Source organism: Camelus bactrianus, chromosome 8 (genome assembly GCF_048773025.1).
Source record: "Camelus bactrianus isolate YW-2024 breed Bactrian camel chromosome 8, ASM4877302v1, whole genome shotgun sequence".
Classification (NCBI taxonomy): Eukaryota; Metazoa; Chordata; class Mammalia; order Artiodactyla; family Camelidae; genus Camelus; species Camelus bactrianus.
In genome coordinates this window covers 26,436,532-26,462,658 of record NC_133546.1, presented here as the reverse complement: position 1 = coordinate 26,462,658, position 26,127 = coordinate 26,436,532, and the positions used below count along the sequence as shown (strand labels likewise).

Below are 26,127 nucleotides of genomic sequence, written 5' to 3'. Positions count from 1 at the left end.
CTGCTGTGTTTGCTCCAGGGCCCAATGTAAAGGCTGTTGCTACTGCTGTGGAGCAGATTTACCCGTTTGTGTTCGAAAGCAGGAAAGAAATTTTATAATTCATCACTTAATTGGTTAGAACCCCTAACTGAGCACCTTTGAAAACCTGCTGCACATTGGACTCAAAACAAAAGGAAAACTGGACCAACAGTAATTGAGGAAATAGACTCTTTTATTCATTCACGGCTACAGTGTAAGCTCCAGTCTCTTTGGATCTTATTTCAAACCTTGCTGTAATATAAAAAGGAAGTTTACAAGACATGACATTGCTGCTTTTACAAATGGACATTCTATTTATTTTCGCAGTAATTTTCATGTCCCCATAAGCAGAGCTGTCACAGTGTGCACTACCTTAAATTGTTGTGTTGTTGTCATTATTTTTTTCCAGTTTGAGCTAATGTTTTATTTGTGAATAGTCTTTTACATTTTTGTATGCTGAATATGGGCACCAAAGAACCTGTAAAAGTTATCTTTTTCAATTGAATGTGCACAAATAAAAGTTTGGAAAAGATCTCTCTTCATATCCATTCTGTAACTTTTATTCCCCATTTTCTATTTTAACAAAAATTGTACTCATAATTCTTTTTTTTTTTTAATCTATGCAAGCTTAGACTTTTGCTGAAGTGTGTTGGCTTCTTTTTGAAGTGTATTTTGTAAATATATATATATATATATATATATATATATATATATATATATATGCCACGTGTGTATAGTATCTTTTAATGCTCTGTTACCAAATATCAAATAGAAATTTTTTTCTCGCAGATTAGAAATAAAAACATGTATATAAATTCTAGGGAACCGGAGTAGAGCTTTATAGATTAAACATAACGTTTTATGTTGCTAATTTAACATGATAGAAAATGTTAACTATCTTTTAAAAGTTGCAGAATTGTAGTTTTAAAAAGAGGAACCTCTCACCTACAAGATGAAGATGAGAAAGAAGCTGTGACGGGTTGTACCTCAGATGTACCTTTGTTACTATGGAAAAACTCAACTCTGGTTGTTGGAAAGGAATCATCTTAGGTCGGGACTCAAGGCTAAACTGAGAGTCTTGTCAGAAGTTGAAACATTGTGCTGTCTTTAGCAAGAAGTGCCCCAAAGCTGCCTCTGTGCCACAGTGTAATTATAATAGAGTTCAACTTGAACTTGAAAGCCATTTTGCAAGATACGTCTTTCCCCTGGCTGTGTCTTATTTAATGAAGCTCAAAAGTGACTACTCAGTACACGGGATTGCTACTCTTAAACTTTTAATAAATATGCATCTGTGAAACAGTGGCTCTCCGGCTCACCCGTGAGCCCAGGAAGAGTAACTCAGGCTCATACTGCAGTCACGTTCTGCCATCTGTGTTCAGGAGTTTAGTATGACTAACAGTGATCTTACCTAGAAATAAAGCCGAGTGGAGATCAAATTAGCTTCCCAGTTAAAACTTATTAGAGATCATACTGCAACACAATCTTCCAGTAAAACCTTGAACTTCCGAAATGTTTTGAAACCTTTGTGTAACATCTTAACCTCCATACTCTAGTACATTTTCCTTACCTTCTTCTCATATCTCGAAAACTGCACTGAACAATACCTACTAGTTTATGTTTATCGTCTTTCTTCCCAATGCCTTCCCTTGCTCTGCCTCTCACTCTCTCATAAGTGAGAGGGCAGAGGTTAACTTTTATATTTTCTTTCTTGAGAAGGACTGGATTGTGATTTTCAGACTTCTCATTCTTTACGTTTGTGTTCATTTGCTTCATTTGAAGATCCAGTAAGATAGGCAACCTTGTAAAATACACAGAATAAAATTCAGTGAGAGTTACAGGTTCTGGGCAGACAGTTTCAAACCTTGAGGTTTTCCACTTACATTGAATGAATTTAATAAGTGACCTCCTGTTTTGCTATGTTCACAAAAAAGAAAAAAAAAAAAAGGAAAAAAAGAGAAGAACTATAGAAGAGGGGGTAGAGCACGATTGTATAGCCAGGGTGCAGATCCAGATGTCATATATTTTTCAGTATTCATGTGACTTGAAAATAGGTAGGTCAGTAGCTCATCAAAATGCTTTCTCAGAAAGAGGAGGAAAGACAATCTGATCAGGTCCGAAACCAGGTCTGGTTTCGGGGCTGCTGCTGGGGCGCGGCCTGGCATGGCGCCGTGGGTGACCTACTACACGTGTCAGAGCTGGTAAGAAGTGAGCATGTCTGGTGTCTTCTGGCTTTTCACAAGTGCTGTACTTTTTTTTTTTTATAAATAAAAACTGAATATCTACATACAAATTATCAGTATTCCCCCTTTTTTATTTTTAAAAGTCATTAAGCTCTAATTGGGGGTGTACTGGGTAAAAATTAGTTTGAAGACAGAATTGTTTCATTATAGGCTCTGGATAATAAAAGGAAAATATGAGTGTTGAAGATACTGAAGTTGAAACCACTTAGTGATAAACCTACTAGGTTTATAAACAGTTTCCCATTTGCAGCGCAGGGCTAAACCAAGAAATAGCTGAAGTATATACAGTATTTGAACTTCACAGCCAATATGTAACAGTTTTGGTAGATATCTTATAATCTGTGATGCTTGGCAAAGAAAAGAAAATTCATATTGATTACCTGTCTTGATTTTTTTTAATCTCAGCATATAATTCCACTGAAGGTTCATAATAAATTTAAATTGATCCTCGACAGAACACATTTTTTCCTTCTCCTTCCAAAACAAATGAACAAAGCAGCGTTTGCTCTAAGTGGTGTATGAAACACACCGTGTAGAATGGAGATGGCAAATCTCCTTTCCTCATAACTTCCACTGCCAATTTTAATTTAGATACTATGTTTCAGAACCAGGTCTTTGAGTCATTCTCCCGAGTTTCTGATAATGCAGTTTTACTATTGGTCACATAGATTGTGGTCTTACCACTTCATTACAAGGGACTGCAGTAGATCATATACCCTTATATCAAACTGGGACAGTTGGTTACGGGGCCAATAGAAAAATTTCAATCTAATAAAAAGGAGTTTTGACTCTTGGGATTCTCTTTTCTTCAGGTTAATCATTTCTGTATTCTTTTTCAAGTTAGGTTGTTCAATACTTTTTGTGTTTCCCATAGCTTATATTACTAGTGGTTTAATGGGTCACTACATAAGTGGTTTAAGATTCTTTATTGTAGATTCTCCATCATCGTATCCAAATTCAATGGGTAAAATGCCTCCCCAAGTCTTAAAATTCAACTGGAGAAATACAGAAGAGTGCAATACACTGTGGTGTGGGTGAAACCCAAGTATCTGGTACACTCAGTGATCTCTATTTGATCATAGAGAAGAGCACAGTGAGGGAATCGTCTGGATGTCACTCATTGTGTCTGCAGTCGTATGGAAGTCAGCATCAATTATTGCCCATACGCCGTAACCTGAGGTAGTGATATTCCTGAGGAGTGTGGAGTTGTGGGAAACTATGGACTGCGGTTGAGTTACCATGAAAGCCTTACAAAAGAGAGAATTTTATAAGCTTGACTTAATAACTCAAACCTAATTACTTCCAGATTTGGATAAATATCCTAATGGCCTGACTCCTTTTCTCATGTCTTAACTTACAGGTACTTCTAAATAAATCTGGTCCCATGATTTTGAAATTCTTCTTACTATTGATATTCTTTTAAAAAATGGATGGAAAAATGTTTATTTTTTTCAACTGCTACAGAATCGTTTCTTTTAATACTTTATAATACTAACATCAAATTCATGAAAGGATATTTTGCATTACATTGTAGTTCATAATTCATAAAATAAGATGTATAATCTCTATAGTTGTTGAACTGTAATTAGGAATTATCACTAAAATCCTAACCAGGACCCTGTCTAACCCAGAAGATGTGTGCAATTGTCCACACTGTGTCCTGGTTCTTTTTCACACAAGACCCAGTGCAAGTAGTGTCTTCATAGGCAAAACCTATAAGCTTATGTTCAGACCACTTCTGTGTCTGAATGATAAAGCCACAGCTGGCCTCTAGGCATACAAGCCTTACGGTAAAAGGTAATGGCATCACTAGTTCATAGTCTTTCAAAGGCTGCTCTGAAAAAAAGTTGGAAGATACTGAACCAGCTGGTATTATTTTTAACCTGGTATTCTGCTCAGAGTAGGAAAGAGATCACTTGGAGCCTTGTACCTCATCTCCCTTTTCTGGTTGCTTTTGGGGTGTAGAGATTAAAGATTGTTTCTATAAAACTAGCTCCCCTGAAACTGAAGAGAAAACATGGGAGTGGCCAATGTGTATTGGTGGGAAGACACTCGTAAGTGTCCTTACACTGCATCACCATCTGTAAGGCTTTGAGACCACTAGGCCTCCGGAGAAAGCTACATTGGTTGTCTCCTGCCCCGCAGCTTTTTAGACTCCGAGAACTGTTCTTGGGGTTTTCTTTTTTGAAGCGGTTTTGGCACTAATTCCTCTTGGTGATGACTCATAAAACAAATGTTGTTTTTCACATAGTTCCTGAAAGAGAAAAAGGCACTAATGAAAATGTCATTCTTAGTTTACAGTATTTGGGGGGAAAAATGTGCAGGCTATTATTTTTTAATCACTCTGGGGCTTTGATGTTTTAGCTGTGCAAAAAAAGACCAGTGTTTATTGCAAAGCATTGATGTGTCGTGGAAGTGCATCAACAGACCTTTGCTCAAATCTCCTGCAAAGAGGTGCAAGGTGGGAGGTCTTCTCAGCACATAATCAGGGCATTCCTGTCTGCAGGGAAGGATTCCAGGATTCCAAGGGTAGTCTTACATAGAACTGATGGAGATAACATCCCAGATCCTCTCATTTTTTTCTCTCTTCAAGCTCTCCCAGTTACACCCCCCCCCCACACACACACACCCACACATTCTGCCTTCTGCATTATCCCCTTGCTCCTGCATTAATGAATTCATGTCTACAGGATCATTCCCATCAGCATAAAAACATGCTCTAGTATTTTATGTCAATTTTTTTAAAAGACCACCTTGGAACCTCTCTCTTTCTTTTCAGATATCTTTTCCTATAATTTAACCCATTCACCGAGTGGCCACAACATGCCGGCTGCTATGGCTGGTGCTGTGGATGAGTAAAGACCCTTGCTTTCAAGGAACTTAAGCGGAGACAAGCACACAAGCATGTAATTTCAAGAGTGCTAAGGAGAAAAGGAAACTGGGAAAGGGATAAAGAAAGACTTACTTGAGGGATAGGGGACTGTCCCACACTGCTGGCATCTCTGAAGATTAGGTGACATTTGATCAGAGATGAGGGAACCGTGTGAAGACCTGCAGCTCAGCACTGTGTCAGGAAGCCTAGCGTGGGGGCGAGAGCTCGGCGAGCTGTGCATGGTGGAGGGGAGGCAGGAGGGGAGGCTGGAGGGGTGGGCAGCAGCCACAGTTAAGCAGCTTGAATTTTGTCTGAAGTGTAGTATGAGCCATAGGGTTTTGGAGGAATGACATTTTTAAAAGATCCATCTAACTGCTGCATGAGGATAGACGAGAAGGCAGAGAGAAGAGAATGAGGTCCAGGACCGAGCCCTGAGTTGAAAGGAAGACAGTTTAGAGGCTCATAGAGTCCAGGTGAGAGACGGCGGCTTGGGTTCAGAACACTGCTGGTGGGACGTATATTCGTGTGTTTTGTTAACAGAGCTAACAACTTGCAGATAGTGTCGACGTGGGGTGTGAGGAATAATGTGGGTGACTCCTAAGCTTCTGGCCCGAGGAGCACCCCTGGCCCGGTTACCCTAAGCAAAAGCCTTGTGGAGGAATGTAGGTTGGGGGTGGAGAGGTCAACGGGACTGGGAATCAAGAGTTTTGTGTAGGTCATGTTAAGTTAGAGATACCTGTCAGACATTCCAACCGAAGAGGTTAAGTGGACAGTTAGATTTGGGAATTTGATAACCAAGTAAAAGGTCAGAGCCTAGAGATGTACATTTGGGAGGCATGACTTGATGGCTTCTCAGCCCTGGGAACACATCTAAGAAGTGACTGTAGATAGCGATCTAAGGGTGTGCCCTGTGTATTCAAAGGAAGGTAGGAAGGAAGAGGAGGCAGAGGAGACCACGGAGTGGCTAATGAGGCTGGAGAAAAACCAGGAAAGTATAATATTCCGGAAGACAGGTAAAAAGTTTAAAGATAGGGAGCATGAGGAACTGGGCACGTGCTGCTGGGAAGTCCCGTAGTACGAGCACTGCCCCTGAGGTGTGATGACTCAGCAGAAGCCGTGGGAGCCCGGGGAGTAAGAATGCCTGAGTGGAGCAAGGTCTAGAAAGAATGGGAGGGGAGGACACGGAGACAACAAACACAGAGCACCCTGGAACTGAATGGTGGGGGCAGGGAGCTGGTGGGCACCCGGAGGGAGTTGGAGATTAGAGTTCTAGGGAGGTGTTTTGTTCAGGTTGGGAAATCCTGCAGCTCTGTGTGTGTGCGCTGATGGTCCCACAGAAGGGGGACATCGATGACCTACTCAGGACAAATGGAAGAACTGGCCTTTGTAACAAGGCAGAGAAGGTGGGCTCAGAGGTAGGCAGTTTAGTAGATGGCGTGGAGGATGAGGTGGTCTCTCTATTTGTTTCTCTTTGTTTTCTCAGTGAACTAAAATACCAAGATCAGAGAGTGGGGCAGTGGGAAAGAGTGATGGAGCCTTGAGGAGAGAGAACAGGGTGTGAGCTGACCAGCTTGGACGGTAGGAAAATCAACTCACCAGGGACATGGTAGATTGCAAGACACTCCCGAAGACCTACTTGAGATGTATGTTTGTCAGTTTAAAACTAGACTCGTCAGCTTAGTTAAGTGTTTTCTCCAGCCATGTGTAGATGCAGGGATAAAACAAGCTAAGAATTGGCTTCATCAGAATTCAGGTTTGTCTGGATGATGGAGGCAGAGAGGACAGGGTAAAGGGAAGGGTGGTGCAGGGAATCCAAGCAGGGCAAGAAAGGGAGTAAGGACCTGGGTAATAGCTGTTTAGTGGATTCCCCATCCTGGTGTGTTTGAAGTGCAGGTGTTTGAAAAAGTGAGCTGCAATGCAGAGTGGTCCGAGGGTGAGTGGGATGCTTGTGAAAGGAGCAGTGATGGGTACAGAGAGTCTAGGTTATGAGCTTCCTGTTGGCTCCCCTTCGCAGCAAAACTCAAAAGCATGGACTGTAGTTGATGTCTTCATGAACTTCTGTCTCCTCAAATCTCAGTCCTCTGAGACCGTGCCCGACAACTGATGGCCACCCCTTCTTTGTCCTTGGCCACTGAGCGGCATTCAGCATCATCCAGTCACGCCTTCCTCCCGCACTCCTCTTGGCTCCAGTGATACTGTATTCTCCTGGCACTTCTCCGGCCTCACTCACTGTTGGCTCCTTTTCAGTTGTTTTGATGCTCGCTCTCCTTGGCCTGATCTCTAAACGTTGGCACGATCTAGGGCTTGGTCCTGGACCTCATTCTCTTCTCTCTGCTCTCTGATGAGATGACCTCATCTGGTCCCATAACCTAAATACCACTTAGTCCCAAATTTGCCCTAACCCTGAATGTCTCCAGAATTACATATTTACGTATCCAGCTGCCAGTGAATACTATTTCTACCTGAAGTCTATTGGCCATCTGTGTAATCCTTCCAGCCCTGAAACCTGTTCTTCTTTCAGGCTCCCCTAGTTTGCCATCCATGCACTTTCTCAAGCTGAATTTTTTTTAGGGATCACCCTGACTACCTGATTGCCTCACTCCTACATCCACTTCATTCATTCATTTTTTCATTTATTCGTTTATTCATTTCAATAGTGAGCTTCAATTACATGTGAAGAGATGATTCCAGGTGCTGGGAAACAACAGTGAACAAAGTACACAAAATTCTCTGCTCTCCAGGAACTTAATATAGCAAGGGGAGAGAGACAAGAGACCAAGCAAAATGCAGAGGGTACCAGCTTTAGAACAAAGCAGAAGGAGAGTAGAGGCAGAGTTGGGATAAGATTGGGATTTTAAATAAGGCGACAGGAAAATTCTGAAGGGGGTAAAGCCATGAGATAGGTGGATGGACACCTGGCGGAAGGGAATCTAGACTGAGGAAACCAGGACACAGACTCTGAGTCTTTGGCGTAGCTGGTGTGTTTGGGATGCGTCAAAAATGCCAGTGCAGCTGATGAGCGTGAACGAGCAGGCATGTAGCAGGAGATGAGGGCTGTCTGGGCCATCAGAGCCCCGGGAGGATTTGAGCAAAGGAACCGCTTAATCACATTTAGAGGGATCACTGGCTGCTGTGTGGAGAATAGATTGGACGCTGAAAACAGGACCAGGCTGGTGGCTGCTAGAGTAACATGGGAGAGAGCATGGTGACCCCGATCAGGGGAGGAGCTGTGAAGGTGGCCAGGCTCAGGATCTATTTTGAAATAAGAGCCAACACTGTATTTTCTGGAAGACTGAACACAGGATGTGAGGGAAAGAGCTTCAGGGAAGACTCCAAGGTTTGTGCCCAGAGCAACTAGAAGGCTAAATCTGTTGACATCAACTGAGGTAGATAAGACAGAGGAGTGGGGTAGGTTTGGGAGACAATGGGTTCAATTTAGAACATGCTAAGTTTGAAATATTTGTTAGACCTTTGAGAAGAGATGTAGTGCAAACAACTGAACAGAGAAACCTGAATTCAGGAGAGGTGTCGAAGCTGGAGATGGAAATTTTGGATTCAGTGGCGGATGGTTGGTATAAAGGCTGTGGCTTTGAGGTTGAGTCAGTGAAGGTGATAGAGAAGCGGTCAGAGGATGAAGCCCTAGGGCACACCAGCTTTAAGATGGTGGAAGATAAGATAGAGCCAGAGAGGATGCTGAGGAGTGACTGGGAGGAGACAACCAGGAGGTTGGTCCCCGAATGCAGTGAAGCAAGTTTTTCTGGAAGGAGGGCTCGCTCACCTCAGTCATTGCTGGGGACAGTCACGATGCCAGCTGCTAAGACAAGGAGTAAGAGCTGATCACTGGGTTTAACAATATGGTGGTAATGAGGATATTAAAAAGAGCAATTTCAGTAGAGCGGTGGCCATAAACATCCCATGGGAACAGGCTCATGAGAGAAAAGGAAGAAAGGAATTGCTGACAGTGAATATAGACAACTCTGGATGACTTTGCTATAAATGATAGCAAAGAAAAGAGGTGCAAATAAATGATAGGAGAAACCTAGGGAGGAAAATGGAATCAAAATGCTTTTTTCTTTTAAAGATGGGAAAATGGTCAGGCAAGGCGTATATGCTGGTGAGGAGTGGAGATCCAGGAGAGGGGGTAAGATGTAAGAGAGGTAAGATTTTGTTTTTCATCTGACAATGCCGTTCATATTCATGACATCATTTGGTTGTTGTTTTGTTTCCTAATAATAAAGGAGGAGATTTAAGGCTGTTGGGCTGATATATATTTGGGGGTCCTCCCTCCCCACCTCCCCCACACACTACCGGGGTGAACAGGAGGAGGAGAAGGAAGGTCAGGGCCCACAGCAAAGTTTCATAATCTTGAACGCAAGGAGGGAGGAGGAGAGGAAAGGAAGAAAAAAAAAGCAGAAAATACAAACCCTATAACACAGAGTAGGGACAGTATGGGAATGGGGTAGACATGAAGCTGAGCCTGGGGTGGGCTGCTGGGGGCGGGGTGATGTGGACGTGGGTGACACAGGGGTGAGCAGGGAGGATGGCTGGGGAATGTTCTGGGGAGGGGAAGGAAAGAGGATGTGAAGTGGTTGGCTTCACACAGGAAGGAGTAAGAGAGAGACCCCGGAGAGGTGGTGGTGTATCTGGGATACAAAGCCTGACGTGCGGGTGGAGGTGGCAGGTTACTGGGGTCCCCTTTCTGATTGTTTTCTCCACAATGCTGATGTTGGGCGAGGCCATCAGTGGGAGTGAGGAGGGCTAAGGAGGTGGGAGTTTCCAAGAGAGCGGTTGGTGTTGAGCAGGAGACAGTTCCCGGATGAGGGCCCTGGGGAGCTGCAGGCCAGCGTGAGGGATGAGGGTGGTTTGAAGTGAGCCTCCGCCCTGGGCTTGTGTGCCTTCTCAGCCACGCTCAGCTGTGTGCCTGCGGACGCTCGCTTGGCACGCCTCAAAGCAAATCGAAGCACATCACTCCCCTGCTTAAAATACCTCAGTAGCTTCCTATTGCGCTTAGAGTGAAATCCAAAGTCAGTCAGCCCTCCCCATCCGTCTCCACTGACATTCTCACTGGATCTGAAAGACCACGGGCTCCTGGGCTTCTTTCGGTTCCTGGAACAGGTCAGGTGTGTTTCTGATTCAGCCTTTGCACTGGCTGTTCTCTCTACCTGAATTCTCTTTCCTCCCTGTCTTCTCAGGGTTATTGTCTCTTTATTACCACTCAGGTTTTATCTTCCACGTTACCTCTCAGAACAACCTTCTCAGATCACCAACCAAAGGAACCCCCCTCACACACACATCATCTTACCAGCACGTGTTAATTGTCATGGCATTTTTGCTTGCTGGCTGATGTCATTCTAGCACCTAGAACAGTGCCTGGCAGGTAACAGATCCTCAGTAAATGTTAATTGAATAAATGAATTTGGATGAACGCATGAAGGAATGACCGCATAAAATGAACTGCTGAAAGTGAAAAATAATCTAAGCCTCAGAACTAAAATATTTACAAAGCTTTGACTTGTTGGGTTTCTCTAATTGTTTCCACTTACACTGAGGGAAAGAATGAAAGTCACAGCTGAAATAGCAAAGATGGCAAATGGCCCAGTTTGAGTTTGTAGCTGGCAGGGCAGGAGTTCAAAACGAAGTCCTTTCAAATTACATTACTGCTGAAATCTTTTCTGACCTCTCCACTGAGTCATTGTTTATCTTACAAGAAACTTAACAACTTTGGAAAGATATTTGTTTTCTCAGCCTTGTAGAAATAGGAGGGAAAGAAGCCAACTCCCAGTATGAGAACAGAAAATGTTAAGCGGTGGGAGTATCAAAATTGAAGTTGATTTGATATTATAAATAGTTTCCTTTCTTACCACTTAGAAGAATCATTGAGATGCACACCTCAGGGCTCTCTGTTTCCCTGGTGACAAAAGTTGATTCATTGTTTCACTAATTCACAGAAGACTCACTTAATTCAGGAGTAGCCTTCCTCAGTCTTCAAGTTCACTTCAGTGTTCCTGTCCTTGCCAGTTCCAGGGCGGCGGCTTCCCACCGGCCCCCATTCATCGAACTTAACTAGTTGGATAACTTTTCAATACTATGATGTATTTTATTTCTACTTTTGTCTCTGACATTTCCCTCCAAGCAACCTTGTTTAATGTACATACTTCATACCTACTTGGATCGATGTACACAATCCAGGCTGCTTTTGTTTCATTCTAGAAGTATTTGCCAACCTGCTGCTTCAAGTTAAGACCTGTCCCAAGTTCTCTGGTGTTGCAGAAGTCAGTCAGCCAAGATTTCTGAAATTTCCTTTCTGCCCCCAGGTACTGGGCTTCCCCGCAAGAGCGCATCCCTAGTAGGTACTGCAGCTGTGGTGAGTGAGTTTAAAGTGCAGAAGTGTTTGACCGTCTCTCCTGTCCTAATTCCCACCAGTGCCCTCTACGTGTATTTGTCCTCCCACACCAGCCTCCTGCTGCTCATCGTGGAATCTGCCTAGAGGTGGGCAGTACTCTTGTCTTTTCAATCTCTTCTAATTCGCCACTTAAAACTTCCTTGGAGAGGGTCTGGTTTTAAGTTTGTGTAGTTGCATGACTCAAAAGTAACAGAAATATGATTCTTTTCAAAACACTTCATAATTCAGTGTTTTGCTAATTGAGACAGACTCCTTCCCCCGACCCACGCCCCCCGAATTCTGAATGAAGACATTTTGCTGAGTTTTAGGCGCCCAAAGCATGCGGTCCTTAGGGAATGTTCTGGAGGTCTACTGGACGGAAAAGTTGGCTTTTTTTTTTAAGCTTTGTCTTCAGTTTTTCATTTGGCTTAAAATTTGATACATTCTGACAGCCCCACATGAAAAAAAAAAAAAAAAAAGATCTAAAAGTTTCTTAACCTTAACTCATCGAGAAGAACATTCCACTTTCAAGTTAGATTTTTTTAAAAAAAGAGCAAAATAAGAAGCAGTAATGGGAGAGGTCCTTAACTTTGTTCAGTTAATTCATAACTGCTTTCTCCCTGCCTCCATTTTTTAGTTAGTACTGCTCACAAGAATTTTAACAAGGCTTCATTTTTAAAGGAATTCTCCAGCAGCTTAAAAGTTATGGGTAGTTTAAAAAGTTATACGCAAGGTGGATTTCCATAAAGCCAATGAAACTTAAGACTCAGGGCCTCTCACCTGCACAGCCCTTCCCAAGATCCACACCATCATGCCTAATCTTGCATTCATGGTTTATATTATTTTTCATAAGCAGGGTCTTCAAAAGCTTAGGCTCCACAAGATGGGTCTGCCCCTGCCTATGACCCTCTGTGCTGAGGACCACATCATACCCAACACAGATACTTCTCCTCAACTCCAGCTTCCAACTCACCCGTGCTTTCTTTCCCCTTCATATGATCTCCCACAGGCGCTTCCTGAAACAAGTCTGTTCCAACCGAGCTCAGTGAACTCTGTGTTGTTCCCGACCCCCCACTGGACTCCTGCCTCCCAAACCTACACTTCCTCCTCCTCCGGTCTTTCTTCGCTAATTCTCCCCGTTGTATACAGGACTCGCTCTCCAAGCTAGAGAGAGATCCCAGTTCCTTCCTTTCCCTCAGTTCGTTTCTCCTACCTGGCTCCAAGTTGTATAGGTTCCATCCCTGCACCCCATCCAGCCCCAGGGATTCCCATCTGCTTCCTCCAACAGACTCTTCCTAGGTCTCCTCCCTCAGCATCTCCCCTCTCCATTTGCCATTTTTTGCCAGAGCGCTGCTTCAAAAATGTCACCTTTCTCCGCTGCTGTGTTGGTCTAAAGATGCCCTGCTGCCTTCAGGATAAATCCAAATTTTTTACCAGGATGGATGAGACCCTTCCTGATTGCTTGCTCCCCTTTGCTCTGGGTTCATCTCTTGATTCCCCAGCTCAGAACCTGCCCTCTTTATACGGACATCTGCATGTGACCCCTCCTCCTCTGACCGCCACACATTCCTCTTTGCCCAGATAACTCTTTCAGGATTCAGCTTTGGGATTATCTTGTTCAGGAAGTTAAAGAATTTCTAGAAAGAGTGGGTGTGGTAGATTTAAACAAAATCTTTGTCCTTTATTTCATCAAGACATTAAGTCAATCTCTAAGCCCCTGGAATCTGGGCTGGCCTTGGGACTTGTACTAACAATAGAAAATGATGGAAGTGATGTAGTGTGACTTCCAGAAAGGAAACCGCACGGAGCCTTGCAGCTCCTGCCTCCACTGCCGCGGAAGGCTGCCCCGAGTCTGACGGGTGAGGAAGCCATGTTAGCCTCCTGGCGGATGCGGCCACTGGAAGAGAACTGAAGCCAGCCCCCTCCCCGACCCCGGCACTGTGTCAGCACCTCCTGCCACCTTGTGAGTGAGGCTCTCTTGGACCCTCCAGGCCAACTGACCGTCCTGCTGCTGTTGTAACCACATGAGTCAGCCCAGGTGACCTGAGCAAGGCCCCACCCAGTCAAACCAGAGAATCACGGAAAATGGTAAATGGCGTATTTTAAGCCACCACATTTGGAAGAGTGTTTTATGCCCAGACAACGGATGTGAAACAAGCTATAGGAAAGGATGAGAAATGAAGAATGACCAATAGATCAAGTAACTGGAGTAATCAGTGTCCTGGCATCTCAGATCTGGGAAAGGCCTGAATCTGTCAGATATGTTTCCAGATTACAGGTCAGTGCACTGAGTTATCATGGTCTGAGGCTATTAGTTATTGAATTGTGTGTGCAATTAACTGTCTTTGTTCAGGTTCTGCCCCTCGTCAAGAAATCCAATTATTTGACTTCAACTTACAGAGAGCCAGGCAATGCTCTGGTCAGGCCAAGGGGCTAGCCGGCCTTCCTGACAACTATCTTTCTCTTTGTAAGTATCTAATTTTCATTTTCACTGAATATTTTTAAAATGGGGCCTTCTCTGTATCAAAAATTAGCCCTATAGTTGACATTTACCTTGAATTAAAAGAAAAGTTTTTCTGTCTACTGAAGTGAAATGCCTTTTAAAATGTAAACCATTTTAAAGTAAATAAAGTACAAAGTACAAAAATTCCACACTCCTACTTACTGTTTACCATAATAATAAAAAATTATTATTGTGTAATAATAATACACCGAGATTAGCAGCTTGGTCTATTTGTACACATATACCAACCATCAATTCACCTATCCGGCTGATTCTTCCTTCAGATAAAAGCTGAAGAATCACTGTGTCCACAATTTCTGTAGCCATCATACATTTCTCTCTCATGTATGGAAAGTATTTTTAGAAGAAAGTCACCAACTGTAAATATGTAGTTTCCTCCCATTATATTAAAACTGAAGAACAAGTAACCCTCCGTTTTCAAGTTGAGTGATTTCGTCCTAGGAGGAGTAACAAGTTCCCATTCATTCCTGGCCCCTGTGGGTCGCCTCCTCCCCCGGGCCAGTCTCAGCAGTCAGAGCTGTGAGTTCTGCTACTAAAAGAAAAAAAGGAGCTCTCCCCAGCCCACTGCTAAGTTAAATTGTTTAAGCAATTTCTCCATGTGAAATTTATTTAACCAGGGTTCTAACTGCCTATTCATACAGGAAACTCTTTATCTTTCTTAATGTACTTCGTGCCATAGTTGGAATAATTGTTGACATTTAAACCCAGGAGTTTTCCTGATAACCTTAGCCTTCATAAAGGTTTAGAGCTTAGAGACCTCCAAGTGTGACAGAGGTGGAAGGCTGAAGTCCACAGTCTTAGCAGAGGGCATGCATGACATTCCAAGACCTACCCGAAACCCCTCTTTGAAAGGTTCACTTGTTAGAAAGCACTGGTTATTCTAATTCATTCCCTGAGTCACTCAAATTAAACACATGGCAGAGAAACTGGAATTATGCCTTGAGATATGGTTCCCCACCAAAGGGAATATCCTAAAATAATTTCCGATGTTATTATTATTTCATTATTTCTTTGACCAAAGAGTGCTGTTCAGAGAGCAATGCGCATTATACTCACTCTTTTGCCAGCTCCATTGATATTTGTTCCAAAGAGCATCCCTTTGTCTCGGGTATGAACACAATAACAAAAACCAGGGATGCTAGACTCATGATTGTATATATAAAGCACACCCACGGCAGGCCAATGAGATCTAGAGAGGACAAAAGAAGTTGGTTAGAGATGTGTTTTGTGTTGCTCTGATCCCATTTGTGGACAGCCGCTTCTTGGAGCCCATAGGAAAATGTGTACTTTCAAACATGCCAGTAATATCCCGGGAAACGGCAAATACAGATTAAAAATACAGCCAGCCTCTGAAAGTTTTATTTTCACGAACTATCCCAGCTTTCTCTGGTAAAGTAAATAACAGTCTTGTAAGTATCACAATTTAAATCCAATGCCATCTTCTTGATGAACATGCTTTTCGTTTTCAAAATGGTAACAGAGATGCTTGTTGTGAAAAAAAGAACCTTGAACAACACAGAAACACATAAAGCAGAAGGCAAAATATCTCCTCTCTCCTCCCCCCTCCACAGGTCCTCCCTTGGGAATCACTGCTGTAGCAGTTTGGTTTCTATTTGGTAGACGTTTTTAAATACATATTTATACAGATGGACGCTTCTTGGCATGTGCTCCCCCTTCTTCACTCTGATTTGAGTAAATCATTTCATGTTGACAATATTTCATCATTTTGGTAGCTGGCAGTGTATTCGTGATGCTGCTTCCTGGATTCAGAGAAAAAAAGTGATAATGGCTCGAAGGAAAGTCGTTCTCTTTTAAAACGCATCTGCAAGAAGTAGCATCCTCACCTGCCAGCCTACTTTTCCCTCTAGATCGCTTTTAGCCAGAGGTGCAGCTCCTCTGTAGTTACTGACCAAGGTCAAGGGATGTTAACTGGTGAGAGGCAGCCCCCAATGCACCAGTCTGCCCCTCACAGTGTGTCACCCTGGGCTCAGAGGCAGAAAGTCCAGTGTGACCAGGAACAGAGAGGAGGAGGCTGGCCTTTTCTGAACACAGGCTCACACCAGCCACAGGATGAAACAGTGCAAATAGCCTTTAGCGACCACAAATCACAACTGGTCACTCAGGATCACTGACCGAGCAGTTAGGCAGTAAGGCAGTTTGGTAAATGCAGTGCGGAAGGACCTATGAATATTAACCACTCCAGGTCAGTAGTTCTGAGACTGGGAGAAGCCAGGAGAAGAAACAGCACTGCAGTCCTTCCGGCAATTTTAATTAAAGCCCGCTCCCTCTCTGCTTTTCTTGCTCCTGGCACAGGGTTTTGCCCAAGTGAATGCTTAATAAAGTGCTTGTAGAATTGGTCCTTCTTCCTTCTCTAGGGCATAACACCAGAAAATAAAAAGCGGAAAAAACCCAGGTGGTCGTCTGATCAAATTCATCCCCGGTACCGTTTGAGCCCTTTCAGTAATCGGGAGTGCATCACTTTTTAAGGATGTGCACTGCGTTGTGAGACAGCCCTGCCTATTGAAAATGTATTCCTCACGCATTCCTCAGCCCAAGTCTACCTTCCGGGAACTTGGGTTCAGAAGTGCTGCTTTGTCCTCTGGATCAGCCTTCCCCATCCCTTCTTCAGGACAGTGTACAAAGACTTGAATGCACCTCATCGCTTCCTGAGCATCCTCTTGTCCAAGTCAAACATCTTGAACTCTCGCAACCGTTCTTCACAGGCCGTAGGTCACATGCCCCAGTCATCCAGATTGCCCTCCCTAGGTGGACACACTGCAAGTCTAAACATTTCACTCAAAGCTGAGCACAATACTGCAGCTGTGTTATGATCATGATAGAGTATGTCTGTGTCTCTGGAACACTCTGCTGTTAGTGATACAGCTGAAATTGAGCTAAAAGTTCATGTCTAAGGGCTTGTCACCAAGCAGAACTCTTATCAATTTTACTTGGAAAATGGATTTTTGAAAATAAGTATAGAATTTCAAACTTAGTCAAATGAAATGTCATCTACAGGTTTTAGATCATTTCAGGATTTTTTTAAATGAATATGCTTTCCCAATGTTTGTTCAAAAAGCTCATGCAGAGAAGTGGGTACAGCTCAGTGGTAAAGCACATGCTTAGCATGCACAGCGTCCAGGGTTCAAGCCCCAGTACCTCCATTCAAATTTTTTTTAATTAAAAAATAATAAAAAAAAATAAAAGCCCATGCAGAACTTCTGAATCTGTATTAGTTCATCCTATGTATTAGCTATCTGTCCAGAGGTCTGTGCCATCTTTATTCATCCTTCATCATTTCCATTCTTTCTTTTATATTTCTTATTCTCCGCACAAACAACAGATAAGGGCGTGTGTGTGTGTGAAGGTGAAGGGCACAGGTCTATGTGTGTGATCTGAGCAGGAGAGGTATGTTTAGTGCAAATGACCAGTTCCTTTGTTCCCTGTCATCTTGGGCTATTTCCAAAAATAACTGGGTAAAACCTAACCATGCTTAATAATGCCAAAAGTTAACTACCAAAAGTAGATGTATTCAAAAAGAAGAAAGTGGTTAACAAGATTCAAAGTGCTATATATAGATATATACTTTTTTTGTGTATAAATCCATGTTTGAAAATGAATATATTGTCTCTATATTACATATTATTTAATATTTATACATCATATATGTATTATTTTGAAAACTAAAAAATAAAGAGAAAGTTTCAAGCATTAATTTTTTAAAAAAATCTTGGGGGGTGGTAATTAGGTTTATTTATTTATTTTAATGGCGGTACTGCAGGTTGAACCCAGGACTTCATGCGCGCTAGCATGCACTCTACCACTGAATGATGAAACGAAAACAGCGGATCTGGGTCATGATGCTCAAAGGATACAGGCAGAACGAAGTGGGAGACAAACAGACAGGATGTGCCTCCAGTGGCAAGACACTGACCACCACCTGGGATGGCGTTTGCAAACAAACAAGAAAATCGAAATCTTTTCCAGCCTCTAGATCTAAATAGCAGTTTCCAGGAAACACGAAGGACAGAGGGTCATGTGATGTGACTACAATCAACAAAATCCAGCCTGGGGAAAACTCTATGAAACAAATGACCCAGTTTCTTCATTAAAAATAGAAAGTGTGACGGGGGAAGGGTATAGCTCAGTGGTAGAGTGCGCGCTTGGCATGCACAAGGTCCTAGGTTCGCTACCCAGGTCCTCCATTAAATACATAATAATAATGAATAAATAAATGAATCTGACTACCTCCTCCCCACTAAAAAATTAGCATAAATAAAAATATTTATATATATAGAAAGTGTAGGGGGAGGAGAAACTACAAACTATGAGACAAATCAAGCAACTGTAAGTTAGGTCTTTGGATAGTGATTCAAACGAAGTATGAAAAATAACTATAAGACAATTGGAAGGCTGTGAACCCAGACTGGATACTTGATACCAAGGGAATACTATTTAATATTTTTAGGTGTGATAATGATATTGTAGTTATAGTGTCTAAATGTTTTATCTTTTAGAGGTCGCTGCTGAAATTTTACAGACAAAATGATATGTCTGAGATATGACTCAAAATAACTTGGGGGACAGAGCAGGAGGGGTCATACATGAATTAAGATCAATAACTGTTTAACCGGCGGTTGGTACATCAGGTTCATTGCCACTCTCTTTACTTTTGAGCATGTTTTAAAGTGTCGATGTTAAAAAAGCACGCTCTCAGGTGAGTGTGCTTCCCTAAATTTATCCTAAGAGCACCCAAGGCATTAGAGGAAAGGGAGCTCTTACCCGTCACAGTCAAAAATGTCAGAGAGATGAGAAGATTGATGCCCCAGTTCATGCTGGAAGTTAGAGCCATGGCTCGTCCTCGAATTCCACCAGGAAAAATCTCGCTCAGCACCAGCCAGGGCACTAGAAGAAAGGCAAGAGTGGGTGCAGGACAGCAAAATGATCAAAACTCATTGAAATTGAGGGCCAGCCCGCTGACCTCTGCCCGAGTCCTGCATGACTTGTGGTCAGAGAGCAGGGCCATGTCCTTTTACAGGAGGAGTGCGGAACGATGGACTTTCTCCCCACCTCCAACCACGTGAGGAGGGATTCAGAAGAAACACTCAGAGAGCTTGACAATTGTCGGTGGATGTCGGGGGGACATAGGGCTGGTAGGTGACACTGGCCTGAGAAATGCACGTGGCATGGTGGGTGGGGTGGGGCGTGGCTGGGGCCACCTGCCAACAGCAAGAGAGGCAGCTCTGGGCCTCTGCCAAGCACAGAGCCTCAGTGCCAGAGCCCGGCTCTACCGGCTTTACTCTGGGCCTTTTCTGGTCATTTCCTTTGTCCCCAACCTTGGGGAAATCCAGCACCGTGGCTACTGAGTGGGAGGAGAGAGTAAGAGGGCAGGAGGAAGGAGGCTGGCCACGCGCCCTGCTCCCACTTGGGCTTTCTAGCTGGTGGCAAGCGGGGTGGAGAGAAGCTCTAAATTAAATAGAGCTCTAGGATTTGTTATTCTACCAGACCAAACACTCGACTTTCTGAAAGCAGACTCTTCCTGGCATGAAAACTGATCAGAGAGCTTTTTATTATCTGAGAGTGACAGAGAGCATTCTGGGACCTGCCTGATGGGATTAGAGAGGGCGGCAGAGGAGCAAACTGACTTTCTTCTGCTCATGGCCTCTCAAACCCAGTTTGCCTAATAGCTACGAGTTCTTACCATGGGCCGAGCACTTTACCGGCCTGATCTCATTTGATCCTCCCTAAATTCCCACAGACAGGAGCTAATATTACTCTCGCGCTCTCATAGAAGAGGAAACTGAGGCTTAAAGGAGGTGATAATTTGCTGAGGCCACAGAGCTCCTAAGTGGCAGAGGTGGCACTGAGCCCAGGCAGTCTCTGGAATGCATGCTTTTTTTTTTTAAATTGAAGTTTAGTCAATTTACAATGTTGTGTTAGTTTCTGGTGTACAGCATAGTGATTCAGTTATACATATGTGTGTGTGTGTGTATATATATTCTTTTCTAGATTCTTTTTCACTGTAGGTTATTACAAGATATTAAATATTGTTCCCTGTGGTATACAGTAAGACCTTGTTGTTTATTTGCTTTATATAGTAGTTTATATCTGCTAATCCCAAACTCCTAATTTATCCCTTGCCTCTCCTTTCCCCTTTGGTAACAATAAGTTTGTTTTCTATGTCTGTGAGTCTCTTTCTGTTTTATAAATTAAATTCATTTGTATCTTTTTTTTTTTTAGATTCCACATATAAGTGGTATATGATATTTGTGTTTTTCTGTCTGACTTACTTCACTTAGTATGATCATCTCTAGGTCCATCCGTGTTGCTGCAAATGGCATTATTTCATTTTTCATGCCTGAGTAGTATTCCATTGTGTGTGTGTATATATATCTTCTTTATCCAGTCATCTGTCAATGGATATTTAGATTATTTCCCTGTCTTGGCTATTGTAGATAGTGCTGCTATGAACATTGGGGTGCATGTATCTTTTCAAATTAGAGTTTTCTCCAGATATATGCCCAGGGATATATTGTGGGATCACATGGTAACTCTATTTCTAGTTTTTTAAGGAACCTCCATACTGTTCCTTGGCCTGCCTGTACCAGAATCATAGAGCCGTCACCTGTGTCTCTGAAAGTTTACCTCTCATGACGAACTCATGCTCTGTAGAGAAAAACACCTGCTCCTAGTAAATTTGCTGTTTTGAAGTAAGAAAAATAACTAAATTATACAAGAAGGCTGGAAACACATTTTTTTTTTTTCTGGATAATCTTCTCCCAGTGAATCAAATACATTTACCTTTAGGGCATGGAAGATAATTGTAACAAACAGAACATGATTATTATCATTCTAATTAATCGGGACTTGAAAAATAATATTTCAGATCCTTCTCATCCACTCTGTGCCCTAGGTTCTTGCAGATTATATCCTTGGAGACCAGTGCAAAGCTCAGGGAATCTTGCCTTGACCTTTGCAAGACTGGAGATCTGGCTCCAAGTAGAAAGATCGCTGCATAATTCTGGGGAAACCTTTGTAATGACCTGTCCTTGGGCAAATACAAGATAGAAGTATGTACGCACAATCTGTTGAAGGTAAATAATCCCCGCCACAGGCCAGTCCCTCTAGGCCCCTTCCTGCTTTGGATATTTGATGAGGGTACAGGTGAAACAGAGGATTCCTTACGGCCTTCTGCTCTAGCAGCCACAGGACACTCTCATTTTCTTTGAGTTTAAGAGGTACCACCAGTTTCCTTGATCTACTTCCAACCTACTTCATCACCTCTGAAGCCTCCTCCTTCTTCCTCTCCCCACCTTGCATCATGATGGCTTCTTAGAATTATTTGATGGGATTTGGGGAAACTCGTTTCCACATTGTCCTAAGACAAGAATGAGCCGATCATGCTGTTATAGAGAGTGGGAGATCTTGCCAACAAGAAGATGGGAGAGCGGCACAAAGCACCAGGTACAAGGGCTCAATCTAGACTGTCAGGGACTTGCCTACAAGAACCCCACACCCACAACGAAGCCTGCCCTCGGCTTGCATTCAGTGCCACAGCTGAGCCAAGTTCTTAGGCAGTTTAACCAGTCGGAGAGCAATGAACTGAATAAGGAAAAAGAGATTTCCGTCAGTCTCTGACGGGTCCTTGTTGTCAGGCAAAACTTACACCTGACGTTTCCAAAAGTGAAGTATCATTGCTGAAAGCACCTACTTCTTTTCCCATCTAGTGGAAAGAATTCAAGAATTAATGCCTTGATTTATCTAATATTGACAAACTGGATGTTGCAGCAAATGACAAGGGTTTTGACAAGGATTGTTTAAAATCCCCAGTGTGGAACCCATCAAGTCAAAAATAAGAATATTGTTTTAAGAATGATTTCAGAACCGTAAGATCACAGCTTTTCAGATCCAGAGAGAGCGGAGTGAAATGGAGATTGGAAAATGGTACTTGCAGAAAGACAGAACTTGCTGAAAAGGTAAAGTCTTTTCCACCGCAGACTTAGGAGCAAGGTGGTGCCAGAGTCTTACAGGCCTCCATGTCCCCTGAAAAGGGCTGTGACTACCCAAAGCAGAAGGAATGGAGATGCTATTTCAGTTAATAAGTAAAGAGCACAGAGGTCCAGAGCATCACATGGGGATTTAATATGTTGACATTTACAATAACAGGTAGAAGTGGTTTGTTTTTTTTTTAAATCCCTACTGTTTTTCCAGTGAGATGGCCTGATTTCTTACCAACAAAAATCAAGTTATGGCCACATGGCACAGGAAAGAAGTGGTGGCTCTCTCTAGGTGTCCTCATTATCCCCCACCCTCATGAGAGGCCCGGGGGATGCTTTATGCTATCTGCTGCTGGTGACGCACCCCCAGCGTAATTCAGAGACACAGTAACCCTTCTGCAGGGAGCGCAGCTGCTCGCTGCAGGTCAGCTGGCCCTGCCACTGTTGTCCTTGACCCCTATTTCCTCACCTTTAATCCCATCCCTCCAGGGCCACCTCGGCAACAGATGCCTCTATCAATGTCAGAGTCTGCAGTGTGTCTCGAAGGCCTTCTCTAGGCTGCCAGGATTGAGGAAATCTGGACTCGCTGGGAGAAGACTGTCCACAAATATTCGAACTTGTATTTCACGTGCTATTAAATCACCAAGGCTGCCCGTCAGAACTTGCCTGAGCTGGATGAAATCTGCAGACAGAGTTTATGACTGCACGAAGTGTCATAAAAAGACCAGGAAGGACAAGTGCGTGGGAGCATCTCTGTGTACAGTGGAGGACACAGACTCGGATTCACAGGGCAACCAGTGGAGATGGCTGAGCTGTATTACACGTAAACTGCGGGGCTCATCTCCCTCCACCTCCTGGTTCCTGCCACTGCTGCAGTCCCTCCCCTCACCAGCTCTCACTTCATTCCCTGTGCTTTCAGATCTAAACCCCACCGCTCCAAGCAGGCTTTTCGAGTGGTTTGAGCATTTCCTGAACCACCCGGCATGCTAGCCTCAAGTTTGAAAGACTCAGTGAGGCCTTGAACTAACTCCCAGCAACTTTGGAGGAAGTTGCTATACTATACTCAGGCTGCAGAATTCTCAGCAGCTTGTTTGAGCCAGGGTCCTATACTTTGTAAGAGCGAAGCCAAATCTGATGGCTTTTATTGCCTTTTCAAGCAGCACACTGCAAACATAGCTCTTCTCTGACTGCGAAGGGGTATTTAAAATGTGAATTTGATCTAATAGCCTATAATAAAGAATATGAAAAGGAATATATACATGTATAACTGAATCACTGTGCTGTACACCAGAAATTAACACAACATTGTAAACTGACCATACTTCAATAAAGAAAAAAAATGTGAATTTGAAAGGGGTTATGCCCATTTCCTCCCAAACATATGTTTAAATTATGGTCTTATACATTCCTTGAAGTAGGAAAATTCTGTTCCTTAAAAAGATACTTCGCCCTAGGCCAGCATCTCCAACATCAGCAATGATGTGGTAGCATTAACTTATTTTTGTTTTTTGTAGTTTCCCTTCTTTCAGTCTCTCTGAGTTTTGCTCACTCCTGGCCTCTTTTAAAATGAATACTTTATTCAAGAATATTATCTCAGATTACTTAAATAACAAACCAGGAAAAGTAATGAAACAAAGACTCAGTGTTCCCCCAATCTTTCTGTCTTAATGATTTCTAGCCACAACCAACTGAAATGATTCTTTAAAAATATTTTAGGGGAAATTGGATAAAATGGAATAACCTTTCATAAAAAAATGCCAGTTGAAAATGGAACCCTTTTGTGAGCAGGTACCAGCTGGGAATTAGAACTGTGGCAGTGGTCTTTAAACGTTCTTGTGTGTGTAGCCTTTAAAATAATTAGAAAAACTAAGCACTTTCATTTATAAGTCAAAAATCTAACTTTTTTTTTAGCAAACGTTGCAACTCCTAAGGTATTAGAAACTCTATATTTAAAATAGAGAATATTTGTATCACTCTTAAAAATTTCCAGTGGAATTTAAATACTATACCTATTTGATACTTATCACCATCCACTCAAAAAATATAGAAATAAGGCATTTAACATAAAGTTTACATTGTTTTTAAATAGATGAAATGTATTTATTGTTCTCAAGAACAATAAAAGTAAGTGGTGAGTCAAAACTTTTTTATAATAGTAGTGTCACTTGATTCTTTAACAACAGAGTTTGTTGTAATGATGGATCAGGTGACAAGTTGATAAGATCATCCTGTAGCTTTACTGAAAGCAAGTTATTGGAAATACCTAGGCTTATTAAAGAATTATTATTTAGTCATTAGAGTCATTTTTCTATACTACATCTATGCTAATATTTCCAGCTATCTTTCTGATTAGCATTCCTGAGGATTTTTTAATTTGGGACAAGTATCATAATAAGATTTTTGATGGGTAACAGGTATGCTTTTTTTTTTTTTTAAAGTGGAAGAACGGTTAATTCTGGGAAGATGGGAAAGAAGCAATTTTAGAAAACAGATTTTTCCTAAAAATCAAGAAATTGATTTCCTTTGATGTATCATTGAAGGAATATTCCAGAAAGTAATCCCCAGGAGTATGCTTATCCCAATTTGCAGATTTCTGAACTAGATAGAGTTCAAAATGCAGAACAAAAAAGGGAAGGAGCTCCAAGAAATCAGCCTTTTCTGGTTTAAACTATAACTTGAATGTCATGCTTCAGAGGTAACATTTTATGTTCTGCTTTTTTCATGAATGATGCTTTGGACTTCAATCAGAAAAGTATTATAGTTTTTAATGTTGCAAGTGTTCCTTGGAAAAATTCTTAACATTGTATTCTGAAAAACAATAAAGTAACAAGTGAATGCTGTGTTTAGGATAGTGTTAAAACCTTAGTCTGTTTCTTTAATGTCTTTACTGCAAGATATTCATAATTTTCAAGGGCATGGGACTATGATTATAGTGCAGGACGGAGAGGAAAGTTAAATACTGATGTGTTATATTCTGTGAAGTGTGCTCATGTTAATGGAATAAATGGTGTTACTGCTCTGTGTTTATCTGTGTTCATGTGACAAAAATGTAGTTTTAGACTTTTTGGTTCTGTTAGGGACCACTGCTGCATCACTTAACTCCAAAGAGGAGAATGGAATTTAATTAGCTAAAGGCACACATTTCTTTAAGCTTTCCCTCTTTTGCTTGAATGAAAATTTAGCATAAAATCATTCAGATACTATTGTTTGTTTACTTTGCGTTATTATAATGACTAACACCAGAGGACTAAATAAATCACCACTTTAATCAATCAAAATAATATTTAACTTAAGTAATTGGAAAAAAAAGGAACATACTGGTGTGAATATTGGTAAGAACTGAAACCTAAGATTTAAAAGGAAAAGAAAAAAGATTTGGAAGATCTTAAAGGTAGACACACTTAACACAAACCCATTATGTGAATATGATTAGGTAATGGCTACACTGGAAAATAAAATTCTGTTTAATGAATAATCATTTAACCAATACGCCTTTCCTCTAAAGGTATGTGATTACCCCATAAGAATGGTAGAAAAAGAAAATAAACCCTAAAAAAGCCTTTGACTGTGATGGTTCTGAGTATTAGAGGCTGAGGTCTAGGAGGAAATCTGAAGACTGTAGAGATCTCTTCGGAAACATTTGACGTACTTCTGGTCTGCAAGCCTCTTTGTTCTAAACCCAGTATATCTTGGAGTGAAGCAGCTAAGTAAACTTCCAAATTAGAACCTGCTGTTCCACATCCCTGAAGCTGTCATCATCTTTAGCTGTGCAAATATCCCATGAACAACTTCTTTTGGAAGAGCGAGAGAGTTATTTAGGCATAAAACCTAAATTTAAATGTTATGGCAGATGAGTTGTAAGCTGCCTACTGACACCTATCCTCCAGAAGGCTGGTTAAACTCCCTAAAGCCAAACAAAACAAAAAGCTAGGCTCTACAATCGTTGCACCTTAAAAAGGTCCAATTTCTTGTTTTAAGCAGAAAAGTGGTCTTTTTAGGATATTTGAGCTGAAAGATAGTTTTCTGTGGGTCTCTTGCATTTCTGTGTGTCTTGTGAGAAAAGGCACTGACTTTGCTCCAGGCCGTCTTTCTAAGGC

At 42.1% G+C, this 26,127-nt stretch overlaps 2 protein-coding genes across 7 annotated transcripts in view; one reads left to right on the top strand and one right to left on the bottom strand.

Moving 5' to 3' along the window:
* TBPL1 (TATA-box binding protein like 1) overlaps nucleotides 1-550 on the top strand; it is a 29,970-nt gene extending 29,420 nt beyond the window's left edge. The window contains exon 7 of the mRNA XM_074368325.1: nucleotides 19-550. Coding sequence (XP_074224426.1) covers nucleotides 19-98 — 80 coding nt within the window. The 3' untranslated portion in view covers nucleotides 99-550. The remainder of the gene's footprint in view (nucleotides 1-18) is intronic.
* Nucleotides 551-1,279: 729 nt separating this feature from the next.
* SLC2A12 (solute carrier family 2 member 12) overlaps nucleotides 1,280-26,127 on the bottom strand; it is a 55,906-nt gene continuing 31,058 nt past the window's right edge. For 2 of the 6 annotated variants that reach the window (XM_045524715.2, XM_010965600.3), the window contains 3 exons: nucleotides 18,816-18,938; nucleotides 15,093-15,225; nucleotides 1,280-4,512 (listed from right to left, as the gene is read on the bottom strand). In XM_045524715.2, coding sequence (XP_045380671.2) covers nucleotides 4,408-4,512; nucleotides 15,093-15,225; nucleotides 18,816-18,938 — 361 coding nt within the window. In that variant the 3' untranslated portion in view covers nucleotides 1,280-4,407. The other 4 variants (XM_074368323.1, XM_045524716.2, XM_074368324.1 and 1 more) reach the window with 4 other exon arrangements.